Genomic DNA, 23,701 nt, shown 5'->3' with positions numbered 1-23,701 from the left:
TTTTACAGCTACATCAGAAGCAAAACCAAAGTAAAAGATATAATACAATCCATTACGGACGAGAGAATGACCTATACACAAGAGAAAGATATTTGTGAAGTACTAAATAAGAATTTCCAATCAGTTTTTACATAAGAAAAAAATTTTGAGAGGGACTATGCGGAACATGCATGCCTACACATACTACCAGATATATAAATATCAGAAAAAGTAATACAGGAGGAGTTAAGTAAATTAGACAGAGGAAAAGCAAATGGTCCTGATGAAATTTCATGTTGGGTGCTACGAGAATGTGCAAAGAAGTTACGTAAACCATTATTTTTAATTTTCAAGAAATCCTTGAGTCAAGGTAAACTACCTGATATTTGGAAGAAAGCAAATATTGTCCTCTTATTCAAGATATGGAATAGACAAAATCCACTCAACTACCGACCAGTATCACTGACCAGTGTTGTAAGCAAGGTATTAGAAAAGCTTATAAGAAAAGCCTGGGTAAATCATCTAGAAGAACACAATATCATAACAGAAAATCAGTTTGGTTTCAGAAAAGGAAAATCATGTGTTACTAATCTGTTGAGCTACTATGACAGAGTAACAGACACAATACCGGAAAGAGAAGGATGGGTGGACAGTATCTATTTAGATTTCAAGAAAGCATTTGACACAGTACCACACCAAAGACTTTTATGGAAACTGTACCATCAAGGAGGAATTCGAGGCAAACTGTTTTGTTGGATGAAAGATTTTCTCATAAAAAGAGAAATGAAAACAGTACTAAGGGGAAACTACTCATCATGGAAAGAAGTGACTAGTGGAGTACCACAGGGCTCAATGCTGGCACCAATCATGTTTTTAGTGTATATAAATGATATAAACAGTAACACTGGAAATGAAAGCTATCTAAATATGTTTGCAGATGATGCAAAAATACAAAGGAGAATTACTAACACAGACTCTTGTACGGAGCTACAAAAAGAATTAAATAAACTTCATGAATGGAGTAATACATGGCAAATGGAATTCAATGTGGACAAGTGTCATGTAATCAAGTTTGGTAAAAGTGGAAAAAGACCTGATTGGGATTATACTTTAGGAAATAAAACCCTACACACATCAGAAAGAGAGAAGGACCTAGGTGTGATTATCAATAACAGACTATCTCCGGCTGACCACATCAGTGAGAAGGTACGGAACATGTATACACTGCTTGCAAATATGAGAATAGCATTCACATACATATATGAAGACATGCTAAGAAGGATAATAACATCATTCATCAGACCAACCCTGGAGTATGCATCAGTAGTCTGGAGTCCTCATCTCAAAAAACACATAGACAAGATTGAAAAAGTTCAAAGGGCCGCTACAAGATGGATACCAAGTTTAAGGGATCTAAGCTACGAAGAAAGACTAAATAAACTGAATCTACCAACACTACAGGAGAGAAGGAAAAGAGGTGACATGATAATGCTATATAAATGCATATCAGGGAAGGAGAAAATAGACATAAATAATTACTTAACATATGGGGAAGCATCAGCAAGAGGACACTGCAAAAAACTGCATAATAAGAGAGGTGATAAGGGCGTGAGGAAATTCAGTTTCCCAAACAGAGCAACTGATCATTGGAATGAATTACCGAATGAAATAGTGTGTGCCAAAACAATTCACAAATTTAAGGATATGGCGGAGAGTTAGTGCCCCTCCCCAGAAAAAAACTAACTAAAAAAACAGACAATAGGCCTCAGACAAGGACTGACCAAAAGATGACAACCAAGAACCGGACAAAGGACATGGTTATCGGAACGTGGAATGTAAGGGGAGCGAATGATGAGGTGAAAGAGAGAGAGATTGTCCAGGTGCTTGAGGGTGCGAAAGTGGATGTATGTGGAATAACTGAAACAAAATGGAGAGGAGAAAGTGTGAGAGAATGGGAGTATGGATGGGGTATATGTGCAGGAGTAGGTGAGAATGAGAGGGCAAAGGAAGGAGTATGTATAGTTGTGAGTAAAAGATGGAAGAAGAGTATAAGACAGTATGGATCAGTTGGGTCAAGGATTGTGTGGGTAAAGTTGAAAGTTGGAATACAAATGTGGGCGATTGTGTGTGTGTATGCGCCAACGCAAGATCGTGCTAGCAGAGTGAGAGAAGAGTTCTGAACAAATGTAGAAGTGTGCATGGAAAAGTTTGGAAGAAATGAGAGTGTTTTTGATCGGTGATATGAATGGTAAAGTTGGGAATGTGAAGGTGGATGGAATAGTTGGTGAGTGGGGTGTTCCTGCTGAGATAAATGAGAATGGGAGTGCGTTAGTGGACATTTGTGCTGGGAGGGGGTTGGTGATAGCCAATACCCTCTTCGGGCATAAAATGATCCACAGGTATACATGGCGAGTGATGAGAAGGGTGGGTGGTGAACTGAATGAAAGGAAGGCAATGATTGATTATGTGTGTGTGGATGAAAGGATGCGAAGATGTGTAATAGATGCAAGAGTTTATAGAGGTTGGGAGAGTGGACTTTCTGACCACTACTTGGTGGTGGCCAGAATTAGGATTCAAGTAAGATGGAGGAATAGAAGAAGGGAAAGACGAGAGGAAGGAGTAGTTGCAAGGAGAGTGGAAAGGTTACAAGAGGATGAGAAAAAGGCAGAGTATAAGAGAGAAGTGGAGGAACGATTGGGCAAATATGAATTGGAGCAGACGGGAGACGTGGAAGGTGTGTACACGTAGGATATTTACAGAAGAAATATGTGCAGCATGTGATGTGGTGTGTGGAAGGAAGAGAAGACGGAGGGGGGTGCAAGGAACAGCGTGGTGGACTGAAGAGGTGAGACAGGCTGTGGCACAAAAGAAGAATGCATACAATGAATGGATGAGAAATAGAGGTGTGGAAGAAGTTGAGAGGCGGAAGAGAGAGTTATATGTAGAGAGAAAGAGAGAGGTGAAAAGATTAGTAAGAGAGAGTAAGAAGAGAGTGGATGAGGAATTTGGAAGGAATTTGAGTGTAAAGTGGAGGGACTGTAAGAAAATGTTCTGGAAAGTGGTGAAAAGAGTAAGGCAGGGTGGAAGTGAAGTTAGCAAGGGAGTGAAAGATAAAAATGGTAGATTACTAGTGGAGAAGGGAGAAAAAGTGAGCAGATGGAGAGAACACTTTAAGGAATTGTTGAACATAAAGGATGGAAGTAATGCGAGTATAAGTGGCTGGGGAATGGCTGGGAGAAGGAGGGAAGTGAGAAGACAGGAAGAAATCAGTAGGATAGAAGTTGTGGAAGCAATGAAGAAAGTTAAATTGGGGAAAGCCCCAGGAATTGATGGAGTGTGTGGTGAAATGCTGAAGTATGGGGGAGAGATAGTAGTAGAATGGATGTGGAAGATGTGCAGATTGCCCTGGGAGGAAGGTAGAGTCCCGGAGGATTGGAAGTCAGGTATAATTATCCCCTTGTACAAAGCAAAAGGGGAAAAAGAAGTGTGTGGTAATCATAGGGGCATTTGTCTTCTTAGTATAATAGGAAAAGTGTATGGTAGGATACTTATTGACAGAGTCAGAGAAAGAACAGAGAAATTAGTTGGAGAAGAAGAGGGAGGCTTTAGGAAGGGAAGAGGTTGTGTAGATCAGATATTCATTCTTAGATCTTTAGTGGAAAAGTTTCGAGAGAAGGGAAAGAAGTTGTATGCGGCTTTCATGGAATTGGAGAAAGCATATGACAGAGTGGATAGACAAGGATTGTGGAAAGTGTTAAGAATATATGGAGTAGATGGGAAGTTGTTGAATGCTGTGAAGAGTATGTACGATGGTGCTAAGGCTGCAGTGCGTGTGGATGGTGAACTAAGTGAATTTTTCTCTTTGAAAGTTGTGTTGAAACAGGGATGTGTCATGTCTCCATGGTTGTTCAATCTGTACATGGATGGGGTAATAAAAGAGGTACAAGGTAGGGTAGTGGATGTTGGAGTGGCCCTGGTGAGAGAGGATAGTGTTTGGAAACTCTCTGTACTGTTGTTTGCAGATGATACTGTGTTGTTGAGTGAAGACGAAGGGGAGCTGCAAGGCTTGGTGGATGAGTTTGGGAGAGTGTGTAAGAAACGGAATCTAAAGGTGAATGTAGGGAAGAGTAAAGTGATGGTCTTTGAGAGAGGTGAAGTCAGTGAATGTACAGTGAGGTTGGATGGTGAGGAATTGGAAAATGTGAGTATGTTTAAGTACTTGGGTAGTGTGATGAGTAAGGATGGAGGTTTGGAGGGTGAAGTGCTTGAAAGGGTACAGCAGGGAAGAAAGGTTGCTGGTTCTTTGAAAGCAGTGATAAGAAACAGGGAAGTGAGCATGGAAGTGAAAAAGTTACTACATGACAGTATTGTGATACCAACTCTAACGTACGGAAGTGAAGCTTGGACATTGTTGAAAGGACACAAGTCAAGAGTGAGAGCAGTGGAAATGAGTTATTTAAGAGGAGCCTGTGGAGTCACATGGAGAGACAGGCTGATGAATGAGGATATAAAGAAGCATTGTGGTGTGAATGTGGATGTGATAGGAAGCGTTATGAGGAACACATTGAGGTGGTTTGGCCATGTGGAGAGGATGGAGGGTGAAAGACTGACAAAGAGAGTGTATGTGAGTGAGGTGGAGGGAGGAAGAGGGAGGGGGAGGCCAAGGATGAGATGGAGGGATGGGGTGGAGAGGTATATGAAAGAGGGGGGTGTGAGTTGGGAGCAGGGCAGTGAAATGGTGGGGGACAGGGCGACTTGGAGGCGATTTGTTTGTGGCCACCCCAAACGGGATTGAGGCGTCTGGCAATAGATAGATAGATAGAAGGATATGTACGATAAATATGGTTTAAGACACGGGACAGTACGAGCTTGACTCATTCCTGTAAAGATACAATTAGGTAAGAACAATTAGGTAAGAACACACACACACACACACACAAACAATATTTTTCAAATCTGCAGATTTTTCGTAAGTTGATCCTTCATAAGTAGGGGTCTGCCTATGTATATATACCGTATACCTGTATATACATACAGTACCCTCGCGTCCAACACGCATTTGTCCAGCACGATTCACATCCAGCACGGAGAGCAAAACATTAGTACGATTTAATAAAATTTAATTACTGTAACATGGGTGCATTAGCATAAAACGCACAGAGCTCCGAGAAGTGGGCAAAATCTGCAGAGTTCGCCTCTAGCACGATCACCCCTGGTCCAACATGGTCATACTGGACGTTCCTGTGATCCTGACAGCCAATCAAAGCTTCTGATCAAGTTGCCTTCCCCACCCGCTATCGTGACGTGAGTGTGATATCGCCCAGTCAAAAATGCTTCTGCTCTCACATGATGTTTTGTTTAAATTTCTCCTGCCACAACGCCACTCAGTCACGTAATTCGCATTGGAAGGTGCTTTTTTCTCGCTGCATTTTCTGCCCTTGCTACTGCATTTTATCCTGCTCACGATGCCTAGGAAGCCTTCTGAGAACCCCAAGGAGCAGCGGCACCTCCCTCTGGCCACCAAGCTAGAAATCATCGAGAGGAAGAAGAAAAGGGAGAGGAAAGTGGACATTGCCAAGGCCTATGACGTGAATGAAGCCAACGTGAGGACCATAATAAAAAACCAAGACAAGATCCTGGCAGCAGTGAAGGCTTACGGAGTGCTAGGACAGGCAGAAGCAGGACCTTCCATGGATGTGGATGAGGATACGATTCTGAGTGTGATTTCGCATCATTTATGAGGGAGGTTCAGGAGGAGCAGCAGCAATTACCTGCTAGTGACACCAGCAGCCATCCTCTGGGGACCCAGTAGGACTACCTACAGCCTTGGATACCACCTTCCATTCCCAGCAAGCCCACCAACACTATCCTAAAAGGTTAGTTATCATTCATAGTACAGCTCCATTTATTATAATTACAGTAGTACCAATATATGTAAAGGTATATGGTAGGTATTTAGGGTGACTTTTCCTAGGGTTGCTGACATAATTCATTTTTCCCCATAAGCTCTGTTGTTTGTCCAACACGTTTTTAGTCCAACACGGGACCCATACATGACAATATTACCATGTTGGACGCGAGGGTACTGTACGTACATACATACATACATACACACACACACACACACACACACATATATATACATACAGTAATCACTCTAATATCCGGACGCCCAGTATCCGAACATCCCCATTATCCGGACATAAGAATGTTTCATACTGTACTTTTTTCCATACTACACTTACCTCATTTCACTCTTTAATGTCCTTTTTGGTGTGAATAGGGTGTTAGGAGCTATGCATGTGCAGTAGGAAGGTGTTTTTCTGAGTTAGGCTAGGTTAGGGTCCATAAGTACCAGTCCAGAAGCCAGTCACCAGAATGTTTAATATTGTACGAACCTACTTCTAAACCCTCATTTTATGTTTCTTTTGCATTTATTTCATTTATGTGCCTTATTGGTGTGATTTGGGTCTTAAATAGGTGCTATGCATGTCCAGAGGGAGTTGTATAGATGTTTCTCTGAGTTAGGGTCCATAAGTACAAGTCCATAAGCTGGGGCCCAATATCCGAACAGAACCAATATCCGGACCTACCTATGGCTCTATTACGTCGGATATTGGAGTGATTACTGTATATATATACAGTACCCTCTCATCCAACACGGTAATATTGTCATGCATGGGTCCCGTGTAGGAACAAAAACGTGTTGGACAAACAACAGAGATTATGGGGAAAAATGAATTATGTCAGCAACCCAAGGAAAAGTCACCCTAAATACCTACCATATACCTATACATATATTGGTACTACTGTAATTATAATAAATGGTACCGTACTATGAATGATAACTAACCTTTTAGGACAGTGTTGGTGGGCTTGCTGGGAATGGAAGGCGATATCCGAGACTGTAGGTAGTCCTACTGGGTCCCTGGAGGATGGCTGCTGGTGTCACTAACGGGTAATGGCTGCTGCTCCTCCTCCACCTCCCTCATAAATCCTTTGAAATTCCTCTCCCCTTTCTTCTGCCTCTCGATGAATTCTAGCTTGGTGGCCTGAGGGAGGTGCCACCGCTTCTTGGGGTTCTTAGAAGGCTTCCTAGGCATCGTGAGCAGGGTAAAATGCAGTAGCAAGGGCAGAAAATGCAGCGAGAAAAAAGCACCGTCCAATGCAAATTATGTGACTGAGTGGCGCTGTGGCGGAAGAAATTTAAACAAAACACCAAGTGAGAACAGAAGCGTTTTTCATTGGACGACATCATGATCTCGTCATGATAGCAGGCGGGGGAGGCTACTTGATCATAAGTTTTGATTGGCTGTCAGCATCACGGGAATGTCCAGTATGACTGTGTTGGACCGGGGGTGATCGTGCTAGAGGCAAACTGCGGATTTCGCCCACTTCTCGGAGCTCCATGAGTGTTATGCTTATGCACCCGTTTTACAGTACTTAAATCATATTAAATCATACTAATTTTTTGCTCTCCGTGCTGGACGCGAATCGTACTGGACAAACGCGTGTTGGACGCGAGGGTACTGTGTATATATGTATGTACAGTATGTATATATAAACCAATCAATCATTTCCTGTGGCATCCCAGGGGATGTATAGGGCCTTGATGAACTCTCTCCACCAATATTTGCCTCTTACCATCTCTTTCAGGTCCCACCAACATTCCTCTCCTGCATCTCTATTCATTGTCCTCATCCAGGTTTACCTCGGCCTACCTCTGCCTCTTCTTCTTCTGGCAGTCCACTCTGGCACATCCTGTATTAAACTGCCTTCTTTTCTGTATATGTGCCCTAGCCATTTCCAGCGAGACAGTCTCACATATTCATCAACTGGTTCCACTCTTGTAACATCCCTTACTCATTCATTTGTAACTCTGTCTTGCCACTTTACCCCAAGAATCCTTCTCAGTATTTTATTCGCAAATCCTACTAATTTCTGATCTGTTGCAATTGTACTGTACCATGACACATACCCATAAATGATAATTGGTTTAACCATGGACTTGTAAATTTTTACTTTAGTATGTACTGTAAGCATATTATTATTCCAAACAGATTTCAACATTCCAACAGCTTCCCAAGTCTGTCTAATCCTCTCCTCAATTTCACTGTTTAATAATCCATTAGATGATATAATCATTCCCAGATATTTAAAATTTTCTATGTTCTTCACCACATTATTCCCAATTACACAATTCATCTGGTTCTCCACGTTCATATTAACACACACATATATACAGTATATATCTATATATATATATATATCTATATATATATATATCTATCTCTCTCTCTCTCTCTCTCTCTATATCTATATATATATATATATATCTATCTATCTATCTATCTATATATATATATAGATAGATAGATAGATAGATATGGAGCCTCTGTGGTACAGTGGTAGAATGTGCGTTTTGTACACAGGTGGGCCAGGGTTCGCGCCCCGCCAGGGTAATAAACTTTGGGAGTGTTCACCCGGCCACGTACTACATTGGCGGACACCAGGAGTGCTGTGGTTGAACCAGTGTCGCTTACTATAAAGTATGCTTCCACCCAGTCGGCTTGCACGGGCCGATTACACTTGGTTCACAGACTACACACACATCCAAAGCCACTCCAACACGACAATTACACTAACAAGCACTTCTCACACTACATACAATCTCTACTAGACAGCCTAAGCCACGTGGTAGAGATACATTGGCTGTATCGTCCCGACTTTGGTCAGGATAGGCCGGTCCTGCAGTGGATACTCAAACGGCTAATGATGATGATGATGATATATATATATATATATATATATATATACTGTGGAAAGTATTAAGAATTATTGGAGTAGATGGAAAGTTGTTGAATGCTGTGAAGAGTATGTATGATGGTGCTAAGGCTGCAGTGCATGTGGATGGTGAACTAAGTGAATTTTTCTCTTTGGAAGTTGGGTTGAAACAGGTATGTGTCATGTCTCCATGGTTGTTCAATCTGTACATGGATGGGGTAATAAAAGAGGTACGAGGTAGGGTAGTGGATGTTGGAGTGGCCCTGGTGAGAGAGGATAGTGTTTGGAAACTCTCTGTACTGTTGTTTGCAGATGATACTGTGTTGTTGAGTGAAGACGAAGGGGAGTTGCAAGGCTTGGTGGATGAGTTTCGGAAAGTGTGCAAGAAACAGAATCTAAAGGTGAATGTAGGGAAGAGTAAAGTGATGGTCTTTGAGAGAGGTGAAGTCAGTGAATGTACAGCGAGGTTGGATGGTGAGGAATTGGAAAATGTGAGTACGTTTAAGTACTTGGGTAGTGTGATGAGTAAGGATGGAGGTTTGGAGGGTGAAGTGCTTGAAAGGGTACAGCAGGGAAGAAAGGTTGCTGGTTCTTTGAAAGCAGTGATAAGAAACAGGGAAGTGAGCATGGAAGTGAAAAAGTTACTACATGACAGTATTGTGATACCAACTCTGACGTATGGAAGTGAAGCTTGGACATTGTTGGAAGGACACAAGTCAAGAGTGAGAGCAGTGGAAATGAGTTATTTAAGAGGAGCCTGTGGAGTCACATGGAGAGACAGGCTGACGAATGAGGATACAAAGGAGCGTTGTGGTGTGGATGTGGATGTGATAGGAAGTGTTATGAGAATCACACTGAGGTGGTTTGGCCATGTGGAAAGGATGGAGGGTGAAAGACTGACGAAGAGAGTGTATGTGAGTGAGGTGGAGGGGGGGAAGCGGGAGGGGGAGGCCGAGGATGAGATGGAGGGATGGGATGGAGAGGTATATGAGAGAGGGGGGTGTGAATTGGGAGCAGGGCAGCGAACGGCGGGGGACAGGACGACGTGGAGGCGATTTGTTTGTGGCCACCCCAAACGGGATTGAGGCGTCTGGCAATAGAGAGAATATATATATATATAGATATATATATATAGATATATATATATATATATATATATATATATATATATATATATATATATACAGTAGAATCTCTTTGTTCCGGACCCCGTTAACCCGGATTTCTGTTAATTCGGACAAAATAATAAACTCCAAAAATATGTTGAAAATAATTCTAAAGTCATTCTCAGTATCGGTGCGGAAAGCGATCGTCACTTGTTTAGTTTCAGATCATGCTAGGTCGTAACATGGGCACTTGTTTAAACACACGCTAGCATTCATTCCATCATCTAGTTCACCGACCATTTATATTTTTACGCCATATTACAAAAGTTAATCCTCCTTACCATGCCCCCTAATGCAAGTGTAGCTTCTGTAATGAATAAAGGTGTTAAAAGGAAGCATGTAACACTAAGTATTGCAGGTAAAGTGAAAATACTGGATAAACTAAAGGCTGGTGTTCCTGCAGGAAAACTCATGAATGAGATTACCCTGATGGTCTGGACAATCTGCTAATTCGGACAACCCTTCCCCCCGTATAGTCCGAACTAGAGAGGTTCTACTGTATGTATGTATGTATACATATATATATATATATATATATATATATACAGGTAAGCCCTTAATTCACACGAGGGTTACGTTCCCAGACCCTTCGCATATGTGGTAAGTTCACGTATATGTTCTGCCCATGTGTGCACGTAATTACGCATGTGTATTAAGTGTATTACATCTGAATAATACTGTTTATGCACTACATACACCTAATGAACTAGCATAAAGTAAGAAAAACAACAATAATGTAAGAAATTTACCACTAAAAGCTGAGAAGCACAGGTACAGGTGGAGACAGTATCAGTCTGGTGCCTCCCGTATGCTACATTCTCTACCTTCTTTATTGTACGAACAGTTGACTCATTCACTCCAAACATACGGTTCCAAGACAATTCACAGGCGTAGGTGGAGACACTTTAGCACAGTCTGAATCACTAGCTCTCACTGCCTCCCGTATGCTATGTTCTGCCTTCTTTATTGTATGAAGAGTTGACTCATTCACCCCAAACATACGATTCCAAGACAATTCACCGTCAAAACATGGACATTCCCCATCAGGACAATTCGCACCCTGGATGATTCCCCGTCATTCTATAAACATACGTATTATTGATTAATTAATACTTTAATAACTAATTTTCAGGGGGATTTTATAGCTCATGTAAGTAAAAAACTCATGTAAGTAAAAAACTAGTGTATTCTACTTGCTAAATAAACTGGTATGTAAATAAATGACGGGAAATCGTCCTGATGGCGAATTGTCAACGACATTCCTTCACTAAGTTTGCCTAACACTTTAACTTTCTCTGTCAGCGACATCACCTAACGAGTCCATTTTGGTGTGTTACCAAATGCATCACTAGCAATACGCTTATGCCCCATGTTGGCAAACAAGGCAAGCAATCACTGGAAGGCAGAAAAATTAGCCATAAATGACGACTCGCGAGTCAAGCACGGTTCGACCGTCGGATTCAAACTGACTGTGTGTGCGTGGTAGGCCGACCTTCCGCGCACACACACACACACACACACACACACACACACACACACATGTATGCACACAGGCAGCAGGTAGGCATGGTGGGAGGAGTTAATAACTAATTTTCAGGGGAATTTTATAACTCATATAAGTAAAAAACTTACTGAAAGCTGACAAACACAGGCGTTGGTGGGTGGTAGAGTGGGTGGTGGAGCAGGGATTTACTGAGTGGTGGGAGGAGGATTCGACGGGTCATCGACCTTATCCTCCTCAACATCATCTTCGTCACTTTGAATGACTGGGGTTGTAGACTGATTGGGGGATGTACATGATGAACGCTGGCTGAAGAACATTGTTATTTTAGGTTGAGATACAGCTCGCTTCATGTCACCGAAGATTTCCCGGTAACAAGCAAAAGCATTTTCAGCCTGTTCTTTACACTTAAGGGATCTTATCATGTTGGGGTCTATGTTGTAAAAATGTTCTGTTACTGCCTTCAGCATCCTTAAACCCTCACCCAAGTTATCTAGCATCAACTGAGACGCAGGCGAGCCATCATCAACCTTCTCATCCTCCTCATCCTTCTCAGTAGACTGAGTCAGCTCCACCAGATCCTCATTTGTTAACTCTACTCTGTGACTCTCCCGCAGTTCCTCTACTTCCTTTTCATCCATATCGTCAAATCCTTCCTCACCAATCTGTCGTGCCAGTGATACGATGTGGGAGGCAGTGGATTTTTTTGAGACAGACTCAAACCCCTTAAATTTGTGAACACACTCTGGCCACAATTTTTTCCAACATGCATTCACTGTGTGTGGTTTTAAATTTGCCCAAGGCCCCCTTGATCGTCTGAAGGCAGTCGGCGATGCTGTAGTCCTTCCACATCTGCATGACGGACTTATTCTCATCCTCTATCCCAGCCACAATGTGCTGCATGCACTTTTTGGTGTAATGTGCCTTAAAAGCGCGATTAACACCTTGATCCAGGGGTTGAATTAATGAAGATGTGTTAGGGGGGAGGTAGAGGATCTTAACACCCTCAGTTTCAAGTTCGTGGGCTGGTGGATGTCCAGGGGCATTATCCAAGATGAGGAGGACCTTGAAGTCAAGCTTTTTATTACACAGATAATTACGCACTTCAGGTAAGAAGTTGGAGTGGTACCAGTCCTTCAGGAGAGGCTGGGTAGCCCATGCCTTAGCGTTTCCCATCCAGAAGACAGGTAGCTGCTTCTTGTCTTTTCCTTTAAGGGCACGAGGATTCTGAGCCCTGTAAATTAAGCCCGGCTTAATTATAAAACCAGCTGCATTGCAACAGAACATCAGCGTAAACCGATCTTTGGCTGCCTTGAATCCTAGGGCATGGGTCTCCTGACGGATGAGGAAGGTCCTGGCAGGCATCTTTTTCCAGAAGAGAGCAGTTTCATCCATGTTGAAGACCTGCTCTGGCACGTAGCCTCCCTCATTAATTATATCACTCAGTTCAGCCGGGAAGTCATGTGCTGCCTCATGATCAGCTAATCTACTCTCTCCACAGATGCGGAGGTTACGAAGGGAAAATCTCTTCTTAAAATTTTCAAACCACCCTTTGCTTGCACTGAAAACTGGGGTGTCAGGAGCTGATGAAATGCCTTCACCTCCGTCAGCTTCACACATAGTCTAGTACAGAGAAAGTGCTTTCTCTTTAATTATGTTGCAGTCAAGCGGTATACCACGCTTGTGAGAGTTCTCCATCAACAAAAATAGGGCATTTTCCATCTTTATAATGCGCTTATCTCTCTTATAATAAGACACTTTAGCACAGGCTGGTGCACTAGCCCTCACTGCCTCACATATGCTACTTTCTGCCTTCTTTATTGTACGAACAGTTGACTCATTCACCCCAAACATACGACCAACAGCACTCGCCGACATTCCTTCTCTAAGTTTGTCCAACACTTTAACTTTCTCTGTCAGTGACATCACTTTACGAGCCCGCTTTGGTGTGTTACCACGTGCATCACTATCACCATGCTTAGGCCCCATGTTGGCAAACAAGGCAAGCAATCACTGGGAGGCAGAAAAATAAGTCACAAAAAACGATTCACGAGTCACGCACGGTTGGAGGGTCAGATTCAAACTGTGTGGCGCGTGGGAGACCAACCTCCCACACGCACACACACACACACACACACACACACACACACACACACACACACACACACACACACACACACACACACACACACACACACACACACACACACACACACACACACACACGTACACGCATGGGCGGCGGGTTGGCATTTTTATATTTTATTTATTTCTCTCATATATTAAAATTATTTATTTGAATACTATAATTTAATATTTTAATTATGGTACAAAAAAATTCGTGGATAACCAAAATCGCGTGAAAATATTCCGCGTGAATTAAGGGATAACCTGTATATATATATATATATATATATATATATATATACAGTATATACACATACAGAAACTTCACTTCGACACCTTCCAGAGGTAAAGACATGCTTCTGAAGAGGAAAGTAATCAAGAATCCTCGACTGACAGCAGCAGTACTGAAGAGAATGCATCTCCAGCTGTTACAACACGTCTCAATTCGAACTATCCAACACCGCTTGCAGAAGGAGCTGGGTTTGCCACGCCACACAGCAGCCAAGAAACTGCTTCTCACTGACCACATGAAGAAGCAGTGCATTCAGTTTGCCACGAAGTATGCACACTGGACTTCAGAAGAGTGGAGAAAAGTTATGTTTTCCGATGAAAGCACATTTCAAGTGTTCCAGGTGTGTTCTGCCAAGGTTCGTCACCCTGCCTCCTGTAGTTAATATGACCCTGCTTACACAGAGCCGACTGTTAAACACCCACAATCAGTAATGGCATGGGGGTGTTTCTCAGGTGAAATGGAAAGGGGAGGCCTCTACTTTCACCTAAGAACTTGATGAATGGTGGCTGGTACATTCAAGTTCTGAAAGATCATTTGTTAAACTTTTTTGCTATTCAGGGGCACGACTTTTCCATGCACGATTCAGCTCCATATCACAAGTCAAGAATGTACATATGCAAAAGCGCCCACAATCCTTCTCTGTCTACAATGTCGTATGCTTCTCCTAGATCCATAAATGCCATACATACCTTATAGTCCTTCTCACAAGCCTTCTCCACTATCTGTCTCATTGCAAATATTTGATTCACACATACTCTGCCACTCCTAAAGCCACGCTGCTTGTCACTCACTAGGCCTTCTGATATCTCTTTTACTATCTCTATAATAATTCTTCCATATACCTTCCCTACAACACTCAAGAGATGAATGTCATGATAATTTTTGCACTCACTTTGCTCTCCTTTATTTTTGTACAGGGGTAAAATCACAGCCTTTTCCACTCTGCTGGCACAGTTTCACTCATCCATGTCTTTTTACATATCCCCAACAGGCACTTCATTCCACTCTCTCCACTATACTTAATCATCTCTACATACACTTCATCAACACCAGCTGCCTTCTCATCTCTTGGCCATTTCACAGCATTCTTCTCTTTGCAAGCGTCACGTTTCCTGGCACTGCATTCCTTCTCTGCACACCCCCAAAACCAATCATGTTTACAGCTGCTATGCTCTCTCCATTCCCATTCATCAGACTTTCAAAATATTCTTTCCATCTGGTTCTTACTTCATCCCCATGAGTTAATAATCTACCACTTACATCCTTCAAACTTTCACATTACTTTCCACTGTCACTTCCACATTTCTGCATCTCTTTCTGGAATAACTTCCTACTTTCAGAGTAATTTGTTTTAATTTTTCTTCCTAGGTCATCATTTACCTCCTCCTTTTTCCACTTCACTAGTCTCTTTATGTGCTTCTTTCTCTCAATCTATTAAGTTCTTATTTCAACTGAATCCCTCTCCTGTATCCACTCTGGCCACTTTTTCCTCTTTTCTTCCATTGCTCTCGTAGCAGTCTCTAGAGAAGGGAAAGAAGTTGTAATTTGGAGAAAGCATATAACAGGGTGGATTGACAAGGATTGTGAAAAGTATTAAGAATATATGGAGTACATGGGAAGTTGCTGAATGCCATGAAAAGTATGTATGAGGGTGCTAAGGCTAGGCTGCAGTGCGTGTGGACAACGAACTGAGTGAATTTTTCTGTTTGATGGTTGGATTGAAACAAGGATGTGTCATATCTCCATCACTGTTCAATCTGTACATGGATGGGGTTATAAAAGAGATACAAGGCAGGGCAGTGGATTTTGGAGTGGCCCTAATGAGAGAAGGCAGTGCGTGGAAACTCCCAGTACTGTTGTTTGCAGATGATACTGTGTTGTTAAGTAAAGATGAAGGAGAGCTGCAAGGCTTGGTGAATGAGTTTAGAAGAGTGTGTAAGAAAAGGAATCTAAAGGTGAATGTAGAGAAGGATAAAGTTATGGTCCTCGAGAGAAATGACATCACTGAATGTACACCAAGGTTGGATGAGGAGGAAATAGAAAATGTGAGTGTGTTTAACTCCTTAACTGTGGGGCATCACTTTCGTGATGCTCGGGTGCAATGGATCATACCGCGGGGCATCACTTTTGCGATTCTGTGTTATTTTGAATTCGCCCGGGCTTTGAAGTGGTTGCTTGTATCATCTGTCAGTACTGACAGTGTCTAACAACAGTCAGTGCTGCTATTGTCATCTGTACTCCCATCCATTGTTGACAATTTAGCCATTTCTCCATGTTCTTGACTTCCCTCCCTACCTCCCCTCCATTACCCTCTCCTCCCGCCTGCCCTAGCTGTGCCACGCTAGGTAAATCTTGCCCGGATTTTTTCATTCATTTCATCCACTGGAATGAGCCCTATGCCTTATTCTCATACAAAATAATATATATAAAAAGAAAAAAGGTAATTGATAGTGCCATACACCTGGAATTGGCTAATGATCACCTGGCAACACCCCATGTGCACTCATTCGCTAATTTTCCCTGTTTATTTCCCCTTGAAATATGCTGTATGACCTGTTCTCATAATAAAAATATATATAGGAAAGGAAAGGAGAAGCCTAAGTGATATTTACATTCACCTGGAACTACCTAATTTCCTGCCAATCATTTCACAGCATATAAATTAGCAGCTGTCACCTTGCTGACGTTGTCAACCCTTGGTGGCCCCATATCCGCCTCATCATTCAGTTCAGTGTTGTCTCTTGAGGTGAAAGCATGGAGCACTCGTGCCCCTCCATATCCGCCACTTCTAGAGGCCCATGTGACCTCTACCCCTACTAAACCTCGTGTGGAAAGGGGTAAAGGACTAAGTGACCCTGCTGCGGAGTGTGAACTGGCTAATTTATCCATGATAATGATGGACAGTGACTACAATCTTTCTGGTGAATCGTGTGATGAGCCAGTGGAGGAAATGGTGATGAACTACGAGTGCTTCAGTGTCCCAAGTTCATCCTGGCTCCAAGGGAAAGGAGCCCTTAGTTACTGGAAGTGACAGTGTATGACATAGTGTATATAAAATAGAATTGTAAATAACTACTAATATAAGAATATGAGTACAAATACTTGGAGTAATGACAGTGAAAGCTTTGCTCTCTACGCTAGTTTACTGAACGAGAAAGTTAATGCCTGGAGTGAAAATAAACTACTATTACTGAAGGAAACTTATGGATAAATACTGTATATATATATATAAGTGTAATAAAGTAATAGGAATATAAAATGTGAGTGTGTTCATGAATAATAAATGACAGAATACCAGCAGGGAATGAGCGCAAGTGGGAGGCTCATACGCGCTCGTAATTTTCATTGATTTCACAGTGCTTTTTTTTTGGTGTATGGATTCCAAACTACTTGAAAATCATAGAATAGTGTTTCTAGTGATAATATCAGGCTGTTGTAATCATATTACGGGGTGTCGGGAAGTGTAAAGTGGAGACTTCGTTACCCAACGTCAGAAGTCTCCACAAGTCCTACGGTAGTTGACGAAGGCTCAACAATCATCCCAGGAGAATGCTGAAGGTATGTGCCATATGCATATGTAATTATAATATTCTAGGACTAATAACTGATTTTTGGCAAAATATTTTTAGTCAGTCGCAGCGCGAATATCCTCGCGGGACGCACAAGGAGCGCAAAAACATCACCGTGGTGTAGGGGTTAAGTACCTGGGTAGTGTGATGAGTAAGAATGGAAGTTTAAAGGGTGAAGTACTTGAATGGGTACAACAAGGAAGAAAGGTTGCTGGTTCTTTGAAAGCAGTGATAAGAAACAGGGAAGTGAGCATGGAAGTGAAAAAGTTACTGCATGACAGTATTGTGATACCAACTCTTAATGTATTGAAGTGAAGCTTGGACCCTGTTGGAGGGACACAAGTCAAGAATGAGAGCAGTGAGAATGAATTATCTGAGAGGAGTATGTGGAGTCACATGGAAAGACAGACTGACAAATGAGGAAGTGAAGGAGCATTGTGGTGTGGATGTGGATGTGATAGGAAGCGTTAGGAGAAACACATTGAGGTGGTTTTGCCATGTGGAGAGGATGGAGAGCAAGAGATTGACGAGGAGAGTATATGTGGGTGAGGTGGAAGGGGGAGAGGGAGGGGGAGACCAAGGATGAGATGGAGGGATAGAGTGGAGAGGTATATGAGAGAGGAGTGTGTGAGCTGGGAGCTGGGCAGTGAAATGGCAAGAGACATGGTGACATAGAGATGATTTGTTTGTGGCTGTCCCTTACAGGATTAAGGCATCTGGCAATAGACAGATAGATAGAGAGATCCCACCATGCCGTACATTTCTTCCTCATTGTTGCTCAAGCAACATCACACACTACTTTGGCATTCCTAACTATGCAATCACTATATGCACTCCACAAGTTGTCCTGATCCATTTCTTTCCATGCATATAATTTTAATGAAAAAAAGGCTAGGTATGATTTTTTTTTTTTTAATAGTATAGTATGCTCTAATACAAAAAACTGAAAATCAATGATGTACTGTATAATCATCCATATAGTAATCCCAGACTCACCTTAGCATACATCTCTTCAAGGGCACGCTGGGTGGGCCTCTCTGGTGTGGGTGTGGGTCTTGGGGGTGAGTGGGGTGGAGGTGGGAGCTGTTGAGGTGCTGTGGTGGGTGTGGTAGTATACAGGCTGGGGTCGCCTTGGGGCAGGGGGGGTAGGGGGGAGCGAGTGCCCCTTTTCTCAGCACTAGGGCTCCCCATCACTGTACTGGCCGCACTGCTTGATGAAGCTGTGTGGAGGGGAGTCTGAATGTTAGATATGCGACATTTTATTTGATTTCTGACGATTCTATACAGCTTGGGGAAGATCTCTTGTAGTGAAAGAGTTAACGCTGTGTGAAAGGAGAGAGTAGCTCCAATGATAAGTAAAAATTAGTAAGCGCCAATCCTACATTTGCTCTTCAAGATGTAGGGATAAGAGTTAGCATGTCAAATGATAATTGTCGTTGTTGTTGTTGTTTTTAATTCTTGCTATATCAGGTATCTTGTAGTGAAATGGACAATGCCAGGTGGGGAGATAATCATATGTGACAAGAGGAGGCCATGGATGAGTGGTGGTGAAGGTCATGAGAAGAAACAGTAATTATAGTACTGTACTGTATATATTATCAACCTAATCTGAAGATCTTTCCCTCTCTTTATCATGCTATTTCCTTTCTTAGTCTTCTAGACCCTATCTGGTGATTATGTCCAACACAGTACTTTACTAATACAGGCCAGTTTCAAGATATTAACCCCTAAAGTACTAGCCTCAACGATCCACATTTTTTCACAATTTCTTAAATGGACGAGGAGTGTCGATTGTGCAGCATCCACAAATAACTGGCTGCAGCTTGCTCCACCCTGGCTGTGGTGTAGATAGCTGCTGACCAATCAGAAGTAAGTGTTGGACACATGGGAGGGAGGATCCAGGCCAGTACCCAGGTGGTGGTGGGTGTACCCCCCACCTCCCTCTCGCCGCATCCCTCTACCCCACTACGTTATTACTACCCAACCTCTCTCCGTTCTTACCATCACCACCACCCCTCCCACACCCTGCTCATGCATCCTCCACCCCTCCAATGTGGATCCCCCCCCCCATCATCTGGGGGGAGGGTATTTCCCCCCAACCCACCCTCCACATCCCTGTACTCCACTGGGGCCCTTCCTTTGTGTCTTGTGGTGGTCTCCTCCCATCCCTCAATCCCCATACACCCCCTCCTGGCCTCATCACCCCCCCCCACACCCTAGCAAGGAGTATCTTTACCCCCCCTCAGCCTCGAATATTTTGCTTAATTTTTATGCCTTAAGGAGTGCGTTTTGCATCATTACCTGCACATGATTTGAGTCTTTGCATACAGATATGCACACCACAATTACTTTATGTTTTATCTGGTTGTTTTTTGGGGGGATGGGGAAAAATTGTTACCTGCCTATGAATATAATTGCGTACCTGTCAAAGATTAGCACGTATTTTCTTCATTCTTATGTATTTCTTTGTACATTTTATATGTCTGAACATACTGTAACACTCCTTATCACTTGTTTCTAGTTTCAGCTCTACCTGTAGGAAAAGTTAACAAAAATAATTTAGGCTATTTTGCTGCAACATATAATGATAAGTATTCATATCTGCACCTTTTTTTCAGACATACATAAATATTTGCCTGTCCTTATTTGAAACTCACTCGAAAAAGAAATTTTATTTTCCCGAGCTAGATTTGATAGCTCGAAGGGGAGGGGAGGGGGGAAGGGAGGGAAGGTTAGGTGAGAGGAGGGGGGAAGGCAGGGAAGGTTAGGTGAGAGGTGGGGAGAGAAGTGTAGGGGACGGGAGAGAAGTGTAGGGGACGGGAGGGAAGGTGAGGGAGGGGAAGGGAGGTATGAGGAGGGGAGAGGAGGGAAGGGTAATCTTTTTATTTATCATATTTTCTGTGGGGTTCTTGACCATTTTATTTTTTTCTAAGCACTTTCCAATGGTTTATATCATCCATACACACCAAAAAATGTTGGTTTTGGTGTTTTTTGTACATATTTTTGGGATCAAAACGGGTGCGAGTAACGTATTTACTTTCTTGCCCAGGCTGCAACGGGTAACTATTATCAACTTTGACATCCCATATCTCGGTAACTATTCGGTCTATGAGGGTGGGGTTTGCGTTTTCAGGTGTGTAAATTCAAGCTCTATAACTCGGGCATAAAACTTTTAACCTTTGAGAAAGCAGAATAATAGGCCTGTTTTTGCGTCCTGGGGGGTGGTCGAGGCTGGAGAATTGTGTACCACAGGGGTTAAGGTCATATATATGCATAAGTATATATATATATATATATATATACTGTACAGTACATCCTCCAATTTTGCGAGAATATGGTCGACAAAAACCCTTGCAAAATTAAAATGAGTAAAACTGAAACAATTAAATATATGTATTATAAGCAAATTGGTCAACATCACCCCAAGGTAAGCGCTTTTTCCCACACTTTCTCTCGACTCTACCTCTTAATTTTACAATGAGGAATGAAACAAACATGAACTGATGTACTGTACAGTAATATAAAAAAAAAGTAATCTATCTATCTATTGCCAGATGCCTCAATCCCGTTTGGGGTGGCCACAAACAAATCGCCTCCAAGTCGCCCTGTCCCCCGCCATTTCACTCCCCTGCTCCCAACTCACACCCCCCTCTCTCATATACCTCTCCACCCCATCTCTCCATCTCATCCTCGGCCTCCCCCTCCCTCTTTCCCCCTCCACCTCACTCACATACACTCTCTTCGTCAGTCTTTCACCATCCATCCTCTCCACATGGCCAAACCACCTCAGTGTGTTCCTCATAACGCTTCCTATCACATCCACATCAACACCACAACGCTCCTTTATATCCTCATTCGTCAGCCTGTCTCTCCATGTGACTCCACAGGCTCCTCTTAAATAACTCATTTCCACTGCTCTCACTCTTGACTTGTGTCCTTCCAACAATGTCCAAGCTTCACTTCCATACGTCAGAGTTGGTATCACAATACTGTCATGTAGTAACTTTTTCACTTCCATGCTCACTTCCCTGTTTCTTATCACTGCTTTCAAAGAACCAGCAACCTTTCTTCCCTGCTGTACCCTTTCAAGCACTTCACCCTCCAAACCTCCATCCTTACTCATCACACTACCCAAGTACTTAAACGTACTCACATTTTCCAATTCCTCACCATCCAACCTCGCTGTACATTCACTGACTTCACCTCTCTCAAAGACCATCACTTTACTCTTCCCTACATTCACCTTTAGATTCCGTTTCTTACACACTCTCTCAAACTCATCCACCAAGCCTTGCAGCTCCCCTTCGTCTTCACTCAACAACACGGTATCATCTGCAAACAACAGTACAGGGAGTTTCCAAACACTATCCTCTCTCACCAGGGCCACTCCAACATCCATAGGTAAAAAAAAAAAAAAAAAAAAAAAAAAAAAAAAAAAAAAATTTTTACAATGATGTGAAGATTGGTGTGGTGTGTGGGACTGGTGGCAGAGTTACCTTTACCTGCTTTTTTCCTTTCAGTCATTTTCAATTTGGTCTCCAAACTTACTTTCTTGTTCTTATTCGTTGGCACCATGATAACACTCGTGCAAAGTTAGACTGCTGGGATTTTGAGAGAAGCACCACAAAATTGCGAGGGTCAGCGAACTTGGTTGGGAACAGGTGTAAACAAACGTGATGGGGGAGGAGACTACTGAACTAGGAGGTGCAGTACGCCCAGGGAACCATGACGTCACTACTCCACATGGCAAAGTAGTGTGGGAATATGCCTCTCCCACCACTCGACCTCGCAAAGTGTGTGATCACTCGTAAAGTCCATAAATGTACAAAATACATGACTTTTGGAACTACCTTGCAAAACTGGCTAATCGCAAAGTTAAAATTCGCAAAGTTGAAGGATGTATTGTATATGTGTGTATATATAAAACTTTATGGACTGTATCACACAAATGGGGGAAATTCGAGATGGCAATGATAGAGAAAAAAACAAATAAATTTGAAATAAAAAATACAGACATAAACTGTACAATCTTAACCTCTTGGGGTCAGGCATTGTATAAAATCGACAATCAGGAGCGGGTATTTTTTGCAAAAAATAGGTGATGCTTCAAAAATCGCTCCTACAAAAACTATTAAATCTATCATACTCGTACGATAAGAAGCATTAAGAGAAACACATTAAGGTGGTTTGGCCATGTGGGGAGGATGGAGAGTGGGAAACTGATGAGAAAAGTGTATGTGAGTGAGGTGGAGGGGGGGGATAGGGAGGGGAAGGCCAAGGATGACATGGAGGGATGGAGTGGAGAGGTACATGAGAGAGGGGGATGTGAGCTGGGAGCAGGGCAGTGAAATGCCAGAGGGCAGAGCGACATGGAGGTGATTTGTTTGTGGCCACCCCTTATGGGATTAAGGCATCTGGCAATAGACAGACAGATAGATAAAAATCTTTATACCAAGCAAAGGACAACTCTTCATCTTTAAAATGAGTGGTGTTACAGTGTCCTACAATTATTTATTGTAGAGCAGTGGCTGAGAGTTTAAGAGCGTCTAAACATTCTGGAACGGGGAAAAACGTCCCCATGATGCACGTTCCAGGGCGGGGACCAACCTTTAGGGGTTAAGAGGCAGGTGATGTTACATATAACAAATGATGATTAATGGAAATATCAACCCCTTGAATCCAATATCGCATTTTTAATTTAACTCGTGTTATCCCTAGATAATTTTATTCTGCTCAGAAGAAACTTCCCAAACACAAGGAGTTAGATATAGGCCTAATTAACTCCTTGCAAGCAAGAGTTCCTCCTTCAAGTAAAATCTAGTGGAAATTTTAATAAAATGTTAAATACATCACCATGCCAAAGTGGCTGAGTGAGAGAAATGGTCAATGTGATGACAGGAGTGGTGCCACTGATAAAGGTAAGCAGTATCTGAAAATAAATAGGTCCTAAAAGTACTGGAGAAAAAAAAAAAAAAAAAAAAAAAAAGGGAATGAAGTAATCACCTGGCACCAATGGTGTGCTGGTAAAACAATCCCTTAAATCCAATTATATATATACTTATTATCCTTGTCCTACCTCCACATGATTTAATTCAACTTTGAAGTGATTTTTCAAAATGACAAGGAGAGATATACAGTAGCTTTCATTACCCCTTCAATAAAAGACACCTTCCTTAAGCCAAATAAAATTATCTGGAGGTGGGAAGAATAACTAATAAAACCCATCAATGTATTGACGGGGTTAATTAAAATGTCTCAAAGCTGGCCATTCAAAAGGAAACTA

At 42.3% G+C, this 23,701-nt stretch overlaps 1 protein-coding gene across 1 annotated transcript in view; it reads right to left on the bottom strand.

Moving 5' to 3' along the window:
- Window positions 1-23,701, bottom strand: part of LOC145403727 (uncharacterized) — a 307,526-nt gene that overhangs the window by 13,551 nt on the left and 270,274 nt on the right. The window contains exon 10 of the mRNA XM_080275407.1: window positions 18,415-18,638. Coding sequence (XP_080131533.1) covers window positions 18,415-18,638 — 224 coding nt within the window. The remainder of the gene's footprint in view (window positions 1-18,414; window positions 18,639-23,701) is intronic.

This window comes from Coenobita brevimanus, chromosome 61 (genome assembly GCF_032717465.1).
Source record: "Coenobita brevimanus isolate Jiangsu-jjx chromosome 61, ASM3271746v2, whole genome shotgun sequence".
Taxonomy (NCBI): Eukaryota; Metazoa; Arthropoda; class Malacostraca; order Decapoda; family Coenobitidae; genus Coenobita; species Coenobita brevimanus.
This window is presented reverse-complemented; position numbering and strand designations above follow the sequence as displayed.